Below are 21663 nucleotides of genomic sequence, written 5' to 3'. Positions count from 1 at the left end.
CATCAAGGGCTTCCTGTATTTTTCAATTGCTGGTTACTTTTTCTTTCCATATTATTTTGTTTTTAAACTAATTTAAATTCTTCTCTTTTGAGACTTTGCAGAATCATGACAGTGGGATTGAATTTTGGAGACATATATTTGTCTCACAATTTCTTTTCTGCATTTAGAAGATAACTCTATGTTTATTGTTGATAACCCAAATCTTATCAGCATCTTTTTTTAAAATTCCTAATTAATGCTGTGGTTGGAATTGAAGACTGGACTCATCTTATCGGTATGGATAATATATATGCATATTGCTAGAATTCCTTTTTTAAAAAATTGGATACTTCCTCATAACATCTGTTAAGGTCGTTGGAAAAGAAGCAAGTTGGATTATCACCTTGGTCTGCCGCAACGTTTGTCTGATTTAGCATAAATTCTGAGCAAGATTTGGCAATAACTACAATAAACTGAAAAATGTACTTGAAACCGGTCATTAGTGGAAGTCAGTTGATAACATCCTTGTAGGAAGACTTTGCTGAACTGTATTTCACAACATAAACCTGGGGTAGTGTTTTGGGTCCTCTTTCTTACCGTATTTTTCAGAGTATAAGAGGCACCAGAGTATAAGAGGCACTTTAGTTTTTGGGGAGGAAAATAGGGAAAAGAATCTGCTTATTAGATATTAATCTGGCTAGCGTCCTTAGTCTGGTCAGCTTCAGCACATTATTTTATCCCATGGTTAGGGCTTTAAAAAAAACCCTTAATTGGAAAGAGCAACAATGAAAGAGCTTGTGAGCCAGTAAGAACTGGGAACATTGTTAGCACCAGGTTAGGGCTGGAAAGAAACATATTGGGGCACGTTAGAGCAATGGAAAAACCCTGGAAAGACTTAGGGCTTGGAAAATATTCTTCCCAGAGAGTAACAATGAAAGAGCTTGTAAGCTGGTAAGAACTGGGAACATTGTTAGCAGCTGGTTAGGGCTGGAAAGAAACTTATTTGGAACAAGTTAGAGCAATGAAGGGAATCCTGCAAAGACTTAAGGCTTGGAAAACATTCTTTGCAAAGAGTAACAATGAAAGTGCCTGCAAGGTAAGAGCTGGGAAGATCGTTAGCAGCTAGTTAGGTCTGAAAAGAACAGCTACATTCAGAGTATAAGACGCACCCAAATTATCAGCCTTTTTTAGGGAGGAAAAAGGTGCGTCTTGTACTCCAAAAAATATGGTACTTATCTGCAAACTAAAATACTGAGCAATCTCTTGCCTGAGCGTTTAAGGAAGCTTGAAGTAGCAGGAAAGTGAAGAGTGAATGCTCATGCGGTGTATAACTGACAATTATGCTTGAATAAGGAACAGCAGGCTTCATTTTAGTGAACTTCGTAGAATGGTATATGACAGGGGCCCACAACCACTAGTCTGGGGCATGTCATTAACTGGACCACGCAAACAACCGAAGCCCCAGCTGCAGCACGCAAAACCACGCCCCCTCCAGTCCGCTGAAAAACTCTCCGCAGAACCGGTTCCTGGTGCTCAAAGATTTGAGGCTGATATATGATATCCATTTTCCTTTAAATTCTTAGATCAGAGAGAGAATACAGTGGTACCTCTACTTGCGAACTTAATTCATTCCGTGACCAGGTTGTTGAGTAAAAGAACCAATTTTGTAAGAAGAAGCAATTTTTCCCATGCAAATCAATGTAAAAGCGAATAATGCGTGCAATTGGGGAAAACACAGGGAGGGTGGAGGCCCTGTTTCCTCCCAGGCGATTCCTAGAGAGGCCCCCCGGAAGCTTCTCCCCGCCTTTTCCGGCCCTGTTTCCTCCTGGTCATTTGCATTCATTTGGAGCAGTGGTGCTCAACCTTTTAATGCCGCAACCCCTTAATACAGTCTCTCATGTTGGGGTGACCCTCAACCATAGTCTAGTGCTAATTCTCCCAAGAGAGCTTTAAAATGATTGGCCGGAAGGTCAGAGGGACACGCCCACTGTAAATGCCTGATTGGTCGGATTATAAAAAATATGTTCCAAGGCACCAGAATAGAAGCTTTAGTTCCTAACACCATGAGAAATTTGTCTTTTCCCATGGTCTTTTCTTGCAGAAAACCAGAGAGACAGAAGCTTCTCTCTATCTGGAGAAGGAAGGAAGGAAGGAGAAATGGAGGGAACAAGGAAGACCTTCTCTGGAGGGGGCCTCAGTGTCAGGCCCCTTATCCTGCCACCGGAACCTTAGAATTCTATGGAGGCAGGTCATGTGGAAGTGGTTCAATTGCCTAGCATGTCTCCTGTATACAGTCCAAGTCTCACTAGCATACAACAGGGTAGCTAACACTACTTCTCGGTAAACTTTGAGCTTTGTAGCAAGGCTTATTCCACACCAGTTCCACACATTGGCCCTGCAGAGTTTGCCTTGGCGATTCTGTCCCATAAGACCTCATAGATGGTCCTTGAGAATATATTGTCCCTCGTCTGCTCCTGGGAATCTCTTCCTCCAAATCACAGTCCTGCTTCCCAAACCTGCTAGATTGCAGCAAAATGATTAGTCTGGTGCTGCCTTTTCTGCATCTAATATATGAGTGTTGGTTTGTGACATTAGGAAACCTGATTCCCATCTGCCTTTAATCTCCCTTGCTCTCCAAATACTGGTTTGGCAGGACTCGGTGTTCTTGGAGAGAAGAAAAAATAATATTGTTGTGAATTCATGGTTTCGAAACTTTATGGTTGCCACAGATTTTTAACAGGTATGAAAACATTAAGTGTATGTGATTATCTAATTGACCCGATTAGGCCCAGTATCCAATTTTATTTAGCTGTAACATCAGTTACATAAATTCCGGGGAGAAAGAGAGGGAGCTGAAAGTGTAATTGTTAAAATTGCATGGACAGAGCATTTCTTAAGATGTTATGTGAGATTCAAGAGGAAATTGGAAGTGATTTGATCAGGATAAAATCTTCCTGGAGTTGAATTCCAGTAAGCCACATAAACATCTCCATTTAATTGGTTTGGCAACAGCACGGACTATGTGTTTTTTCAACTAACCAGCCCTGTCTGTGGTGTGATATTTCTTGCTAGTTTCTCATCCAAGAAACCCATCCGCTCTGACTCTATGTAGTATCTTTTTTTAAAAAAGAAAAAAAACTCAGCCAAGTCACTTAAGTATGACCACCTGCTATGAAAAATGATTAAGTTTAGTTTAGTTTTATTGGATTTATATGCCGCCCCTCTCTGAAAACTCGGGGCGGCTAACAGCAATCATAAACAGTATACAGTAATAATCCAATACTAAAAGCGAATTAAAAACCCCTTAATATAAAAAACCAAACATACATACAAACATACCATACATACAATTGTAAAGGCCTAGGGGGAGAAGGAATCTTAATTCCCCCATGCCTGGCGGCAGAGGTGGGTTTTAAGTAGCTTGCGAAAGGCAAGGAGGGTGGGGGCAATTCTAATCTTTGGGGGGAGTTGGTTCCAGAGGGCCGGGGCCGCCACAGAGAAGGCTCTTCCCCTGGGTCCCGCCAAGCGGCATTGTTTAGTTGACGGGACCCGGAGAAGACCCACTCTGTGGGACCTAACTGGTCGCTGGGATTCGTGCGGCAGAAGACGGTCCCTGAGATAATCTGGTCCGGTGCCATGAAGGGCTTTATAGGTCATAACCAACACTTTGAATTGTGACCGGAAACTGATCGGCAACCAATGCAGACTGCGGAGTGTTGGTGTAACATGGGCATATTTGGGAAGCCCATGATTGCTCTCGCAGCTGCATTCTGCACGATCTGCTATTTATTATTGTCCCTATCAAGTCTTTGAATCATTTGCTGCTGACCTCATGATAGTTGACAAATGTGTATTTTCTTTTATATACACTGAGAGCATATGCACCAAAGACAAATTCCTTGTTTGTGTCCAATCACACTTGGCCAATAAAGAATTATATTCTATTCCACTCGTGAGCATTGGACACATTCTTCTTCGAAGTGTTTAGGGAGATTCTTCATTATCCAGGCCACGGTTGTCCAAAAAATGCTTTTTTCAAGAGGCAGCTGGACTTTCTGGTTTTTCTTTGAAGAAGCTTCTTGAACGAGAAGCGAAACATCTTCAAAGAAAAATCAAAAGGTCTAGTTGCCTCTTGAAAAAAGCACCTTTGGGATGATTCTTCTTCTAAGCTATGGATTATCCAACGGCAATAGCAAATTCCCTGAAGGCTAAGTACACTGGTAACTCTACCTAAGAATGCCTCTACTTACAAACTTTTCTAGATAAGAACCAAGTGTTGAAGATTTTTTTGTCTCTTCTCAAGAAACATTTTCCACTTATAAACCCGAGCCGCCGAAACTGTAACTGGAAAAGGCAGGGAGAAGCCTCCGTGGGGCCTTTCTAGGAATCTCCAAGGAAGAAACAGGGCCGGAAAAGGCAGAGAAAAGCCTCCGTGGGGCCTCTCTAGGAATCTCCTGGGAGGAAACAGGGACAGTAAAGGTGGGGAGAAGCCTCCGTGGGGCCTTTCTAGGAATCTCTAAGGAAGAAACAGGGCCGGAAAAGGCAGAGAGAAGCCTCCGTGGGGCCTCTCTAGGAATCTCCTGGGAGGAAACAGGGCTGGAAAAGGCAGGCAGAAGCCTCCGTGGGGCCTCTCTAGGAATCTCCTGGGAGGAAACAGCCTCCACCCTCCCTGTGGTTTCCCCAACCGCACACATTATTTGCTTTTACATTGATTACTCTGGGAAAAATTGTTTCTTACAAACTTTTCTACTTAAGAACCTGGTCACGGAACGAATTACATTCTTAAGTAGAGATACCACTGTACTAGAAAGTCACTATGGGTAAATGACTCAGCTGTAGGTAACTGAATTCAAGCATTTCTTTTAAAACTCTACTTAATTCTGTAAAGACATAGGGCTAAATATGATTGTAGCCACCATCTTGGCCATGTTTTAAAACCAATGCCCGAAAAATAGTACATTGCTTTCACTTGAATGGGTTATTTTTTTTCCTGAGAATTTTTATATCTCATATTTGAAAAGAATATCTCTTCATTGTCGAAGGACCAAAATTTGGTTTACCGTTAACTTTAGCTTTTATGAAGACAGTTCTAAGAAGTGTTTCTCCTTTATTATGTATGAGGGGGTTTTTTTGGTTAACAAATTGAAAAAAGAGGCAAGACTTTCAGAGAGGGTGCTTTTTTAAAAATGGAGAGTTTTCCAAAGTGTGTGCGTGCGTATAAATTATTTCAGAACCAAGGAATTCTCAACAGAAAATTGTCTTCTTGGCAAAACAACAAGGTTTCATAGCAAAATTGCAGTGCTTCCAGGCAGATGAATCTATGTGGAAATTATTTATTGAAGACAGAAGTCTTTTTCACAAAAAGTTCCTGTGATTATTATTAGAATAGTATTTGGAACATTATAGTACCTACATACCTTGCGGTAAGCAATTATTTTTATTACTGGTCCTACTTCAGTCTTTTCTATCCCTATATCTTTCTTCTATTCTCTCATTGATTATTTTATCCTATGCTCTCTCTTCTATTCTTTCCCTAATTCTATTTCCTCGAAGGTCTCCTCTACTACCTTCATGGTGTACTATTGTGTATTGGACAAAATAAATAAATAAATAATAAATAGTATCCCAAAGCAGCAGCGATGTGGGCAGAAGCCCCTATTCAGCGTCCTGTCAGTCAACACGTTAAAGATGGAGACGGAGGAGGGGGTGGAAGACCAAAGGGTGACAGCCCTGTAAATATTTGATCACCCCCCCAACTCTCTTATCAAGCTGACTTGCTTTGCTTCAGATTTTTTCTCTCCTTTTGTTGCCTTGCACCTTTGATGTGCTAATTAACCCTCCCCATCTGACTGAATGTAAGCACATTCCATTCCTTGCAGCCTGCACTGGTGTTTTGTTTTTCAGCAGCCCTGCTGAGATACAATATATTTTGTTCCTTAAAGCCAGCAATCCCGATTCCAAGGAAAGATAAAATCCTTTAAAAGCCTTGCTCCATGAGTCCTGGACACAATGCCTCTTCTGAAACCCACACCTCCCTGAAACCAGTCTGTCTCAATTTTAATGATTTTGCACATTGAAGAATAAGTTAACCTGCACTGGCTGCCGATCAGTTTCCGGTCACAATTCAAAGTGCTGGTAATGACCTATAAAGCCCTACATGGCATTGGACCAGAATACCTCCGGGACTGCCTTCTGCCGCACGAATCCCAGCGGCCAATCAGGTCCCACAGAGTTGGCCTTCTCCGGGTCCCGTCGACTAAACAATGCCGTTTAGCTGGACCCAGGGGAAGAGCCTTCTCTGTGGCGGCCCCGGCCCTCTGGAATCAACTCCCCCTGGAGATTCAAATTGCCCCTACCCTTCCTGCCTTCCGCAAGATGTTGAAGGCCTATCTATGTCACCAGGCATGGGGGGAATAACTTATCTCTTCCCCCACCACCACCATTTTTTCCTGACTGTAATATATGAGAATTAGATAGTTACGAGAGAATGGGGGATTTCTCTCTTGTTTTTAATCACTTTATTTTCTGTATTCTTTTTTTGGTTTTTGTTATGCTGTTTGTTTTGATTTATACTCACGCTTGCAAATATAATGTATATGTTGGTTTTTTTAAACAATAAACATTAATTACATATTTTTAAAAATAAATAAAAACCTGTATAAGTCGAAAGAAAAGAGTGCACAATCAGAGGTTGAAGTCACTTAAATCTGGTTATTATAGATAGAAAATGGAAATAGACTGCAGACTCAAATGAAATTTTATCAGAAGCCAGAAACTTTCAGTGTTGTTCTGTTGAGCTGGAAAAAAACAAAGCCAAATCCAAACATCTTAATATATCCTATGCAGCCCAAAAGTGAGAGAGAAAAGGAAACTGGTAATGTTTAAGATTAAGATTTAAGATTTATTAGATTTGTGTGCTGCCCCTCTCCGAGGACTTGGAGCGGCTCACAACAAGTAAAACATCATATACAAATCCAATGTTAAAACAGTTTTAAAAACCCCTATTAAAAACAATCATACAACCCAAACACACCATACATAAAGTCAAGACAGCTAAGGATATATCAATTCCTCCATGCCTGGCGACATAGATGAGTTTTCAAAAGTTTGCAAAAGGCAAGGAGGGTGGGGGCAGTCCTAATCTCTGGGGGGAGCTGTCTATCTATCCATCTATCCATCTATCTATCCTTCTCTTTAGACTCAGGGCAGCTTACAACATGTTAGCAATAGCACTTTTTAACAGAGTCAGCATATTGCCCCCACAGTATAAGTTAAAAAAAATGAAAATAAAAAATAAATATTTTTTTACTTTTTTACCATTTGTGGCACCCCGTGCCATAGGTTCATCATTACTGTTATAGGTAATAACCAATACCTTGAATTGTGACCAGAAACCAATTGGCAACCAGTGCAGCGCTGCGGAGTGTTGGCGTTATATGGGTGTGTCTAGGAACACCCATACCAGCTATCCTATCATGTTTGACCAGAAATATGTAGCACATGTGTTAGTTTCCTCATGACTTCCTCTCTTTTCTTCACTGTGGCAAGGATGAAACCAGTGGCCATTAGTAAAACTGGACACAGAATAAAAATTATACAACCATGGTAAAATCATGATGCCTTTTTATCGTAACATCACAATGCCCTTTATGGCATGGGTCCAGGGCAGGGGTAGGCCAAGTTGGCTCTTCTGTGACTTGTGGACTTCAACTCCCAGAATTCCTGAGCCAGTCATGCTAGCGCAGGAATTCTGGGTGTTGAAGTCCACATGTCACAGAAGAGCCAACTTGGCCTACCCCTGGTGCAGGGTATCTGAAGAGTCCCACCTGGCCTCAATGGGATTGGTTTTGTCTCACTCACTCCGCTGGAAGTGGCCTGCTTCATTCCCTATCTACCAAAGAATTTCAGCTGCTGGGGGGTTTGAGAAGAGCCTTTTCTGTTGTGCCCCCCACCCTTGGAACTATTCTTCCACTAGAGGTGAGGTTGCCCCCCATATTCCGAGTCCTCGGAGAGGGACGGCATACAAATCTAATAAATAATAATAATAATAATAATAATAATAATAATAATAATAATTATTAATTATTAAATTATTATTATTATTATTGGCCTTCCAGAAGAATCTTAAAACCAGACTCTGCCAGCTGGTCTGGAGCCTCAATAGGGTGCTCTATGCCAGTGTTTCCCAACCATGGCAACTTGAAGATATTTGGACTTCAACTCCCAGAATTCCCCAGCCAGCGAATGTCTGGCTGGGGAATTCTGGGAATTGAAGTCCAAATATCTTCAAGTTGCCAAGGTTGGGAAACACTGCTCTATGCGAGGGGAGGCTGACGGGATAGAGCCGGGCTGCCAAACTCGCGGCCCATGGGCTGCATACATCACACACTGGCCACGCCCACACCTGGTTTAGCGAAGGGGAAATAAACTTGTGATATGTCATGTGACGCCACCATGACGATGTGAGTTTGACACCCCTGAGATAGAGAGAAGACCCCCCATCCACCCCCATGTCACCTGTTTTCTGTTTCTTTTTACTTTATTTAAGCTTACTTATTTACTTACTTACTTACTTACTTACTTACTTACTTACTTACTTACTTACTTACTTACTTACTTACTTACTTACTTACTTACTTATTGGATTTGTATGCCGCCCCTCTCCAATTTAATTTTAATCATTTTGTATTATATTTTTATTATTTGATAAACCGTCCACAGTAGCGGCAGCAATATGCAAAATAGAATAGAATAGAATTTTATTGGCCAAGTGTGATTGGACACACAAGGAATTTGTCTTGGTGCAGATGCTCTCAGTGGACATAAAAGTAAATATAGATTTGTCAAGAATCAGGAGGTAAAAAAAACTTAATGATTGTCATAGGGGTCAACTAAGCAATGAAGAAACAATCAACATTAATATAAATGTAAGGATAGAAGCAACAAGTCACAGTCATACAGTCCTAAGTGGGAGGAAAAGGATGATAGGAATGATGAGAAAAACTAATAGAAATAGAAGTGCGGATTTAGTAAAAAGTCTGACAGTGTTGAGGGAATTATTTGCCCAGCAGAGCGATGGCGTTCGGGAAAAAAACATTTCCGTGTCTAGTTGTCTTGGTGTGCAGTGCAGTGAAGATTACAAAATGAAGATTACAAAAAAAAAAAAAATACAAAAACTAAAGCCAATAAATAAAGCCATAAAAAGACGGGGAATATAGTAGTATCTCAAATTAACTGTAGACTGGGAGTGAAATAGTGTGTTTTAAAAGTTGAACGGAATTGCAGTATCGAGTGTGCCAGAGACGCTTTAGAAAATCCTGTTTTGCACTAACATGCTGCTCTTAATAGCTAGAGTTCAGTTTTCCTCACTGACCTTTGACATCTTAATTTTAGTAGTTTAGTAAATGACGGACCAGTTTTATGAAAAGCAAATTCACCCTTTAGGTTAATATGCCTCAAGCCTACGGTGCTATATTTATGCGTGTGCCGCAGCTGTCAGTTTCAGTATGCTAAAATATAATGGTTGAAACACAATTTTGGAAAAAAATTATTTCATTTGGGTATCTGAAAGGAAAATGGATCGGAAGGCTTTATTCAGTATATAAAAGACAAAAAAACATGTGTTATGCAATAGTACTTCAAGGTTTTCCACTAACCAAAATTGTTTATAAGAATTAACAGTAGATCATTATTTTTATTATTACAGTATTTTATATATGCTCATGCAGTGACAGTTTTTAGCTTTTGAGTTTTTCTTCCACTTGTAGAGCTATCACATGGAATAAAAATGTGACATTGATTTGACTTGTGAGTGTGTGTGTGTGTAGCAAATTAGGGATTATTATTATTATTTTATTTTTTTATTTTATCATTTATTTATTTATTAGATTTGTATGCCGCCCCTCTCCGAGGATTCGGAGCGGCTTCTAACAAACAACACAGTCTACAAATCCAATATTGAAACAGCACATTAAGAAACCCTTATTAAAAACAATCACACAATTCAGCAAACCATGCATAAAACGGGACAGCCAGGAGAATTTATTTATTTATTTATTTATTTATTACTTAGATTTGTATGCCGCCCCTCCCCATGCCTGGCAACATAGGTGGGTTTTTAAGAGTTTGCGGAAGGCAAGGAGGGTGGGGGCAGTCTCCAGGGGGGAGCTGATTCCAGAGGGCCGGGGCTGCCACAGAGAAGGCTCTTCCCCTCTTTAACATAACCTGTCACGGCCATTGTCACAGCCATTTTACTGTATCCGGTCTAGTGCGGCCAACTTGTCATGGGACAATCCATGTAGAATAACTAAATTAACAAATGTTATCCACCACCATAATATTTTTACCAATGGTAATAATGTCGAAGCAATAGTGGTGGATATCATTTATCATGTTGAGTTATCTCTTGTGGATTGTCCTGTGGCAAGATGACTGTACTGGGTTGGCTATGGCCCTTGGCGAGTTGGCCCATTCTTGTACTCTCTACCAGCAGTAGTTACTTGAATTAAAATTTGAGGCATTAACTATATGTTTTCATAAATAGCACATCAGTAATATTCCTCATTTTATCCTGGTGAAAAAATCTGTATGGTTGCCAAGTGTCAACAATAACTTTATGGCATATAATCGTTACCCACATTCTGCATTAAGAAGTAAACAAGGAAATGAAGTAGTGAATTTAAAACCAACCTTTTGCTTTAACCTTGTGGCTAATTTATCTGTCGGGCCTCTTCGACACCACTTTCCATCCCAGTTTGGTTAATGTTACTATTTGTGCCGTGAAGCAGTTAGTTCATTCAAATTTCAGCCCTGAAACGAAAATAAATTCTATATTTGCTTCTTGAAAACCCCTGTCATTTAAAAAGCAGAAAATAGTTCCTTTGCCTCCGTGCGCTCAAATTGCAGCCTTTGGATGGTTGCAGTTACATTAATTCCACATCATATAAAATTGGCACAGTGCAGAAAAGCATTAAACATTCTCTAGAGCAGTGTTTCCCAACCTTGGGAACTTGAAGATATCTGGACTTCAACTTCCAGAATTCCCCAGCCCGCATTTGCTGGCTGGGGAATTCTGGGAGTTGAAGTCCAGATATCTTCAAGTTCCCAAGGTTGGGAAACACTGCTCTAAAGAATACTGTTTATAATGCTAGTGATTTCTACATATTTGCTGTGGGTGTGCCATTTTGTGTACACTGAGTTGTTGGACCTTCCTCTTCTTTCTCAGGGTAAGATATCTTGAGAAATTAGTTTCAGATGTGATCAATGAAATTTCTATGACTGTATTCCAGCCAACAGCATATTACATACAACCAGCGATCAGTTTAGAGTTGCTATTACTCTCATTTCTATTACAGAAGGTAGCAATTCCTCTTCACCAGTGGAAAGGGGAATGTTCCTTATCTAGCCTGAATTCAGGTGAATTATTGACTTTATCCTGTAACCAGTTTATTTTATTTATTTAGTGTGTGGCATTTACAGAAGTCATGCAATCACTGATATGGAAATTTAGTTTAAATAAAGCATCAGCATACACACACACACACACATGTATATTATGGGGACGATACAATATAGGAAATATTAGATTAAATTAAGATGAAACCATAATAAAATCATAGGATTGCAAAGGGAAGGATGAAGAGCCATGGTGGTGCAGTGGTTACAATGCAGTACTGCAGGCTATTTCTGCTGACTGCCAGTTGCCTGCAATTTGGCAGTTCAAATCTCACCAGGTTCAAGGTTGACTCAGCCTTCCATTCTCACTGTTCTGGATTCTGGTTAGAACTTAGGTTAAATTGGAAATAACGCTTACTGAATGCAGGATTTCATAAACAAAAACTCCATCTTTATTTCTCCTCTCCTCCGTATTCAAAATGCAATACAGTACAGGCAATCACTTTCCTTCCTCTCTTAGCTTAACGATTAAAGCAGAGCCTCTTTTAACTGTTTTTTAATCATTGGATTTGTACTGTGCTTCGCTGTTGTGAGCCGCTCCGAGTCTTCGGAGAGGGGCGGCATACAAATCTAAATTAATAATAATAATAATAATAATAATAATAATAATAATAATAATAATAAAAAAATGGCACTAAGGAATTGGCAAGAAATCATGTCATTGTGTAGTAGTGAAAACATTCCAGATGTCTATCTAGTATAAGTATACCGTATAAATTTAATGTGGCACCAACAATTTGAATAAATCTATGTAATCCACTTCATAGGATTAGACTGAAGCTAGGACATGTGATCGCCTTTCCTTTCTCCCTCCGCCTCCCCAGCCTTTAATTGCTGTCTTAACCATATACATATGATAATGTTACTGAATGCGATAAGATTTGAGAATCCTTACTAATTAATTGAGACCTGTAAAATGGGTAAACGAGGCCTCCCTGTTCAGTCAAGCTCAATATGGACACGTTCCTTCCTCTAAGCAACATCATGGAATTGGTTTTCTAGTGTATTCTTCCAAAATTTTAATATTTTTTAAAATAAACTTTTCAGTCTAACTTCGGGTTCTGTTAATTCACCCATCCTCTTCATCTGAATCCTTTTAGCCTTTTTTTCTTTCAAGATCAATCAAGGTTGTTTGAATGCTGCAGTATTAGCACCACTAGGTGTTGTAAATTAATATAGCTAAAAATATTGAAAGCAGAAGAAAAGTACAGATCAGATTTGTGGTTCCCATAGAACCGTGCCAGGTTTCTTACATAACCTTGTTTTCCCTGATATTGCATACCTGTCTTTTATTCTTATTGTGGATAAAGGGTTGATTTAAAGGATAAGGTTCCCATATACATTATATATACTGTATATATCAACATCCGGAGGCTTTTTCAATTAAGTTGCTTGCACTAAAAATGTTTGAAAAGGCTGCAGCTCAATTCCCACTTCCCCTGCATGTAGTAAAACCGCACATTCAATCCAAGGATGAAAACCCAAAGAGGCCACTGTTTGGGGAACAGGATTTGTTGCAGCTTTCATGATCTCTGCAAGAAAAATGCTGACAGACCATGGCTTTTATGTTAGGGTTGGAGCTTAAGGAAACACTGAACATTTCATTATGGTGGATGAAAACGGAGCCTCTTTTCAGAGACCAACCCACCAACATTGGCCATTTGTGGTCAACATTTGCCCTGGAGGAGGGCTAGAAAAACCTGAACATTGAAGGATGTTTAGTACATATCATTTCAGACAAGTGACTGTCCAGTCTCTTCATAAAGATCTCCAGTGATGGACAACCCACACAACTTCTGAAGTCAAGCTGTTCCACTTCGTTGATTGTCATCACTGTTAGGAAGTTTCTCCTTGATTCTCTCCTCGATTAGTTTCCATCCATTGTTTCTTGCCTTGCAAAATAATAGCAATGGCATTAATTGTTAGATTTATATACTGCTTCACAGTGCTTTTATGGCTCTCTCTAAGCGGTTTACAGAGGGTAAGCCTCTTTTCCCCAACAATCTGGGTCCTTATTTTATTGAAGGCTGAGTCAACTTAGAGCCTACTGAGATTCGATCTGCCAAACTGCTGGCAGCCGGTGATCAGCAGAAGTAGCTTGCAGTGCTGCACTCTAACCACTGCGCCACCGAGGCTCTATAATAAGTTGATCCCTTCTTCTTTGTTGCCACCCCTTAAATACTGGAATACTTCTATCATCTTTACAATAAAGCTGCCCCGAGTCTGCGGAGAGGGGCAGCATACAAATCCAATAAATAATAATAATAATAATAATAATAATAATAATAATAATAATAATAATAATAATAATAATAAAGCATTAGAAGGGAAACCACCAGTTCATTCAGTCATGAAAAACCCTGATTAAGGGAAATTTCTTTTGGTTTAATCTTTTTTTAAAAAAATGGAAATACAGCAACGTTTTCAAATGACCTTTTGTAAAGTAGGAGAGCAATAATTATTTTTTGTGAGCATGTAAATACCAGGGCATTATCCTTCTTGGATATTCTTGTGCCTTAAGACACAGAGACAGCTGTTGTGAAATTTGTTAAGGTAGATGTTGAAATTGTGTAAGGTTGCGTATATCCTAACATTCCTTGCCTCCACTCAGTTGCCTACTGTGTCAGACGAGTGGTGTAAGTTTCAAACCTGAACTGTTGTTATAGTGAGCAACTCTCCTTGATTCAATTTAGAATATTAACTTCTTCCACTCACCCTGTGAGCACCTATTACTTCCTAAATCCAAAAAAGTGGCTGAATGAAACATCATAATGAACAGATGCGCAGCTTTCAAACTTACAAAGCCAAATTGAACAATGACTTGGTATCCTTGGGAAATGGAGCCATTACAGAGATTTGCTTTTTTCCCCTCCAAAGGTTTTCCTGCGTATCTACCTGTATGTCTATAGATACGGGGATATATATGGTGCTGTGGAGCTAACCGTTATGTGCAAGTTTCCTGAGTGGCTGAATTACCCAACTTCCTTTGAAGTTCTTGAAAGTGTCGGTTGAAAATGTGTTGCTTTCATGATGAAATGCTTGTTCTCCCCACAGCTTGTACAATGAAGAGAGAAATTTGCTCCGCATACAAGCAAAAGAAAGGCGAAACCAGGAAGCCCATCAAGAGAGAGAAGCATTCGCTGCTGATATCCCCCTCTTTGGAGCGCCTTACAAGGTATCCATAGCGCATCTCCATTATATCACAGAGTGGTGATGGCGAAGCTATGGCACGGGTGCCACAGGTGGCACGCGGAGCCATATCTGCTGGCATGCAAGCCGTTGCCCTAGCTCAGCTCCAGTGTGCCTTGAGTGTGCCGGCCAGCTGATTTTTGGGAGGGCATTTTTGGCTTCCAGAAAGCCTCTGGAGGGGATGGGGAGGGCATTTTTACCCTCCCCTGGCTCCAGGGAAGCCTTCGGAGCCTGGGGAGGGCAAAACACGAGCCTACTCGGCCCACCAGGTGTTGGGGAACAGGCCATTTCCAGCCTCCAGAGGGCTTCCAGTGGACGGTGGGGGAAGCTGTTTTCATCCTCCCAAGGCATTGAATTATGGCTGTGGGCATTTGCGCATGCACAATAGTGCGCGCGCATTCCCTTTTGGCACCTGAGGGGAAAAAGATTCACCATTAGTGTTGGGTGAACCGAACTTTGCAGGGTTCGTCAGGGTTCAGTGTTTGGCGTTTACTCGAACACCGCAAAGCACCGCCGCCTGGGAGGAGAGTGGGGAATCCCATGGCGGCACCGCAAGCAAAAGGGGGTGGGGAATCCCATGATGGGATTCCGGGAGTGGGGCTTTGATGTCACAGAGACTCCTTCCTGGCCGGCCGAAACGGGGAGGAAGGAGTCTCCGTGATGTCAAAGCCCCGCCCCTGGAATCCCATCATGGGATTCCCCACCTCCTTTTGCTTCTAGCGCCGCTGCGGCATCCTTTTCCGTAAAAATAAAAGGAAGCAAAAGGAGGTGGGGAATTCCCCACCTCCTTGTTTATTTTTACGGAAAGGGACGCCGTAGCGGCGCCCCTGCTGTTCGGGTTCAGGTTCAGCGAACTCACCCGAACTTCATGGCAAAGTTCGGCCGAACTCGCCGAACCCGAACTTCGTTGGGTTCGCCCAACCTTACTCACCATCGCTGTCCTAGAGTGAGCTGATGGTTTTGTTATGTTCCAGTTTTCCTGTTAGCTTCAAGAGGATTTGAAGGTTAGATTTTGTCTACCTTTCACGCTAAGCCAGTGGTATTTTTTTTGCGATACACAGTATGGCGTTTACAAAACTTAAGACATTTATCCTAGTCACCTTCCATCTTGACTACTGCAATGTTCTCTACATGGGGCTGCCCTTGAAAAGCACCCAGACGTTCGATTTGGTTCAAAATGCATCTGCAGACCCAGGTGTGGGTTGCAGATTTGATTCTGTGGTACAGTTCACGGCACTGGTTGTCACCTTTAAAGCTCTACATGGCCAGGTTATCTGAAGGACCATCTCTTCCTGGTTACATCCACCTCATCCACTAGACCAGAGAGAGGGGGAATGGGGCAGGTCACCGTTCCTAACGAGGTACATCTGGCAAAATCCAGAAGAAGGGTCTTCACCGTGGTGGCTCCCTCTCTTTGAACTATCAAGCCTGTGGAGATTAGACTGGCCTCGCTTTGATATGCTTTTCCAATGGGCCTGGGGAACCCAGAACTCCTTCCAGAGTGGGATGGAGTTCATTAAATGGCTTGTTTGATTGTTATTTATATTTATTTATATTTATATTCTATATTTATCAAGATAACTTGTCAAGAATTAGCCTTTCCTTCCCCCTCCCCCCCACTGATGTGGCCATTGAGTACAAAAGATATGTAATATTTTTTCAAATGCATAATATAGGTATCTATATTTAGATTTTATTTCATTTGTGATGCCATTCCCCCCCCCCCCCCTCCATCTATTTTGGGTTATTGCCTCAAAAAATAGAAATACAGTATCTGTCTGGGACTCTCGTACTCTCCCTTAACAGCCGTGTGTTATAAAGGCTCAGCACACCCTCCAAGGACTGCGGGAGAAAGTGGAGTAATTTTAGTTGCATGACATTGCACCTTTGCACAAAGGACAACCCTGCAAGCCCTTGGAGTTTGCAGGGTCTTAGAAAACCTGAGCTACGGTTGCAAATTGATCAGTGAACTCTGAGACTGGTGGACAATGAGCTCTTTGGGTTTAATGGACAGCTTCCTGCCTTATTTCTGCTTTTTCTTGCTCTTCGAGTTTCTCCCCCTCCCTTCACCGTTTTTTTACATGGGGCTACCTTTGAAAAGTGTTCGGAAACTTCAGATCGTGCAGAATGTGGCCGCGAGGGCTATCATGGGGTTACCTAGGTTCGCCCACATCTCTCCAACACTCCGTGGCTTGCATTGGCTGCCGATCAGTTTCCGGTCGCAATTCAAAGTGTTGGTAATGACCTTTAAAGCCCTAAATGGCATCGGACCAGAATATCTCCAGAACTGTCTTCTGCCACACGAATCCCAGGGGCCGATAAGGTCCCACAGAGTAGGCCTTCTCCGGGTCCCGTTGACTAAATAATGTCGTCTGGTGGGCCCCAGGGGAAGAGCCTTCTCTGTGGCGGCCCCAGCCCTCTGGAATCAACTCCCCCCAGAGATCAGAACTGCCCCCACCCTCCTTGTCTTTCGCAAATTACTTAAGACCCACCTACATCGCCAGGCATGGGGAAATTGAGACATCTCCCCCAGGCTTTTATAGTTTTATGCATGGTATGCGTGTGTTGCATGGTTTTTTAAATGACGGGTTTTTAGATGCTTTTTCAATATTAGATTTGTTTACATTGTCACACTGTTTTATTATTGTTGTGAGCCGCCCCGAGTCTGTGGAGAGTGGCGGCATACAAATCTAATAAATTATTATTATTGTTGTTGTTGTTGTTATTATTATTATTATTGTTGTTGTTGTTATTTTACCCTTTGGCATTCTGTCTCCTTTCAGAACAACAAAGGCGATGAATTGTCTAGCCGAATGCAGAAAATGTTTGGCAATTACGAGGAGATGAAAGAGCTCATCGTCAATCAGTTCTATCAGAATTTCATCGGGATCCCTACCAGTGTCATGCCTCTGTTCCCACCGCCTAAAGCCGATCGCCCTCTCTTCCCCGAAAAGACTGGCACGCCATTCCAGAACCACAGCCACCGTCGCAAACACGGGGGAACTCTCAACTCGGATGTTCCGTCTGGAGGCAGCTCCTACCCGAAAAATCACTCGAGGGGGCAGCCAGCCTCGCAAAGCGCTGGGTTGACGAGCTATCAGAAGCCAGGTCCCGCTAAGAGCTACAAGACGGAAGGGCTCCAGAGTGGTAGGTGTCAGCTGAAAAGCAAAAAGTCCACTGAAAAGGCTACTGCACCGGAGACGCGGCCCTCGCTTATGGAACTTTCTCCCTTGTTGTCTAAGTTGTCTTCCCCTGTGCCGCCTCTGTCCCCTCTACATTCCGGCCAGCGTGTCACTTCCCGACCCATCGGCAGTAAGATCGAAAAGCATGGGCAAAGCAGCTCCCCATCTCAGGAGCTCCTGACCAGCCCACGTGATCATGAAAACGAGGACGCGTCGACCGCTACAGTAGCTGTCAGCGCTCAGCTTTCCAGCCAGACATTTCCCTCATCCTTGTCAAAAACCATCGCCATAAACCAGAAACCCACTGCCTACGTTAGACCGATGGATGGCCAAGACCAGGCGCCCGACGAGTCGCCGGAACTCAAGCCGTTGCCAGAGGAATACCAGGAACAGTCCTATGGGAAAATCGCAAATTTAAAAACCAACGTCAAGACCAACTTGCCCAAATTGAAAATGTCCGCGGAACCAATCGAGGTTGGTGTACTAGCTTTGTTCGGTTTGGTTTTGCGTTTGCCTCAAAATGAAATTATTAGTATAATTAATGTACGATCATCGGTTGTGTATGGTCTTGCGTTTTTAAGTAGGATGGTAATCGGAACGGAACGTGTTCCATAGAAGGTCTCTTTATGGAGCTCTTGAAGGTGAAAATCGGTTGCTACTCGGTGCTATGGTGGCTCTAGGGAACTCAATGGTTCACCTTACCAAAGGATGCAGCCGCGTGAGCGGTCATGAGCCTTCCCAGGTATGCCCATTTCTCTTCAACACTCCGCGGTTGGCATTGGCTGCCGATCGACTTCCGAATGCAATTTAAAGTGTTGGTTATGACCTATAAAGCCCTACATGGCATCGGGCCAGATCACTTACGGGACCGCCTTCTGCCGCGTGGATCCCAACGACCGGTTAAGTCCCACAGAGTTGGCCTTCTCCAGGTCCCATCAACTAGACCAGTGGTTCTCAACCTTTCTAATGCCATGGCTCCTTAATACGGTTCCTCATGTTGTGGTGACCCCCAACCATAAGTCTAGCACCAATTCTCCCAACAGAGCTTGAAGCTGATTAGCAGAAAGATCAGAGGGAGACCCCTACTGTAACCCCCTGATTGTAAAAATATGTTCCAAGGCGTCAGAATAGAAGCTTTATTTCCTAACACCAGGGGAAATTTTCCTTTCCCCATGGTCTTAGGCGATGCCTGTGAAACGGTCGTTTGACCCCAAGTTGAGAACCACTGAACTAGACAATGTCGCTTGGCAGAGACTAGGGGAAGGGCCGTCTCTGTGGGGGCTCCGGTCCTCTGGAATCAGCTCCCCTACCCCCGAGATTTGTATTGCCCCCATTTCAATTGGCTGTCAAGCTCAGGCTTTATTATTGTTGTATTGTCTATAATAAAAATCTGGAGCTCTATATTGTATTAAGGGAATTAAGCCTCAAGCACGTACAAGCTTCCTGGCTATTTCTTCTTCTTCAATTAAGCCCAGATAGTTTTGATCTTGTTCACTTGCTAGAACAAGTTTCTTCCTCCCTCCCACCTTTCTTCCTCAAACCATATCATAAAAGAAAGTTAAGATTCGGTATTAAAATCACCACTGAAGCATTAGTGATAAAGAATATTGAAGAAACATAGCAGCAGTTAAAATTAAAACCTGGTAGAGAGTCAACTGGGATTATTTCTCAAAACGTGTTTGCAGAATCAAGCGTTTTGAATTAGTAACGGCCTGAAAAGCTCAAATCGATCTCCCAGCGTTGCCGTTAACAAGGATAAGCGCATCGGCCTAGGTTTGATAGGGGGCTAGCGGCAATTGAGTTTTATACTATAGAGATTTTGCTCGAAAACAGTGCACAAAATGCTATTCTGCCTCTCCTGTGTCTTCCTTTGACATCACTTTTTTCATCAAATAATGACTAGCTCATTGAATTTCCAAAGCTTGTGTGTCACTTGCAGCTGTGAATTAACTGTTGATAGTTTCTCAGCTCTTGGCAGCACTGAAAAGGGAAGCTTTTCATGCTGAACACAGGGATTGTCATTCCTATTAATCTATTGTGGAGAATTGTGCTATGAATCACTTTGTACTGCAGAAACACTAAATCTGTGTCGGTTTTCTGATCGCTTGAAAGGTTGACATCTCTCCAATTCCAGGATTCAAGTAGCCACACATTTGGACTTAAACATGCTGTGATACAAGAGATACTTCATTGGGAAACCTATTTTATTTTGCTCTTCACAATGGAGGGGTCATTATAAAATTATCTATTCCTTTAATGTTAGAATATATTTCTAAATACAAGTGGTACCTCTACCGTAAGGACGCCTCTACTTATGAACTTTTCTAGATAAGAACCAGGTGTTCAAGATTTTTTTGGCTCTTCCCAAGAATCATTTTCCACCTACAAACCCGAGCTTCCAAAACTGTAACCAGAAAAGGCAGGGAGAAGCCTCTGTGGTGCCTCTCTAGGAATCTCCTGGGAGGAAACAGGGCCGGAAAAGGCGGGGAGAAGCCTCTGTGGGGCCTCTCTAGGAATCTCCTGGGAAGAAACAGGGCTGGAAAAGGCGGGGAGAAGCCTCCATGGGCCCTCTCTAGGAATCTCCTGGGAGGAAACAGGGCCGGAAAAGGCAGGGAGAAGCCTCCATGGAGGCTCTCTAGAAATCTCCTTGAAGGAAACAGGGCCAGAAAAGGCAGGGAGAAGCCTCCGTGGGTCCTCTCTAGGAATCTCCTGAGAGGAAACAGGGCTGGGAAAGGTGGGGAGAAGCCTTCGGGGGGCCTCTCTAGGAATCTCCTGGGAGGAAACGGGGCCTCCACCCTCCCTGTGGTTTCCCCAATTGCATGCATTATTTGCTTTTACATTGATTCCTATGGGAAAAATTGTTTCTTTTTACAAATGTTTCTACTTAAGTAAAGGTACTACTGTACTTCCTAAAGGGTTGAATCCAAAAAGTGACTGATAGGGAGATGCTCATGAATAGATGCGCAGCTTTCAAACTTACAAAACCAAATTGAACAATGACTTGGTATTCTTGGGAAATGGAGCCATTCAGAGATTTGCTGTTCGCCCTCCAAAGGTTTTTCTGCATATTTTTTTCTGCAAACCTTTCTACTTAAGAACCTGGTTACGTAACGAATTAAGTTAGTAAGTAGAGATACCACTGTAATGGGAAGTCATCCAGAAAAACCTGGCGGTTGTTGAGATCATCCAGTTTAGAATGTTCAGACATGCAAAGAGTGGAGAATTTAGTACAAGGAAGTTAGGTTCTGTTTGTAAAAATATGCCCCTTGACGTTGTATTGAGAGAAATTGTGTTTTCTGTTATTGGGATAGAGACATTTGGGTGATAGTCTCCAGAATGAGTAATTCTGTGCTCCAAAAACAAATGTCTTGAATCAACCAAAGGAAATTCACCTGGGTAGCGTTATGAAAATATTTATTTATTATTTATTATTATTATTAACTTGTCCTTCTTGACTTAATGATTTTATATTCTTTCTTTTTTGCGCTATTACTATTTAACAGAGGTTGTGGGTGTTATTGCAGATGAACTGGAAGTGTCTAACAATGCAAAGGAGATTGCTTATGGATTGTGATGAATGTTTATGGGAACAAGAATTTGGAATAACAATGAGTAGCTATGCTTTTATTAAGCAACCAGGGCTTATGTCTGATAAACACACCTGGCTCTTGAAGTTTGCAGCAAACAGAGATTTGTGCAACCCTCTGGTTTATCAACTCAAGTTAATGTTGCCATGAAAACTGCTGTTATAGTATCATTTCCTGTTGTGGTAGGTGAACATGAAAACCAGCACCCTGCGTATGAATCACATCTGTAAATTTTGACCTAGTGTTTGTTTTGAATCGAAGCAGTTGTTACC

The 21663-nt window shown here is 42.0% G+C and overlaps 1 protein-coding gene across 1 annotated transcript in view; it reads left to right on the top strand.

The window, feature by feature from the left end:
* The window catches only part of AFF1 (ALF transcription elongation factor 1), a 158537-nt gene that overhangs the window by 48202 nt on the left and 88672 nt on the right, over window positions 1–21663 (top strand). Inside the window, 2 exon segments of the mRNA XM_070758051.1 lie at window positions 14488–14608; window positions 17406–18278. Coding sequence (XP_070614152.1) covers window positions 14488–14608; window positions 17406–18278 — 994 coding nt within the window.

The sequence above is a fragment of the Erythrolamprus reginae genome, chromosome 7, assembly GCF_031021105.1.
Source record: "Erythrolamprus reginae isolate rEryReg1 chromosome 7, rEryReg1.hap1, whole genome shotgun sequence".
NCBI lineage: Eukaryota > Metazoa > Chordata > Lepidosauria > Squamata > Dipsadidae > Erythrolamprus > Erythrolamprus reginae.
Note: the sequence above shows the minus strand (reverse complement) of the source record. Positions and strands in the feature narration are given on the sequence as shown.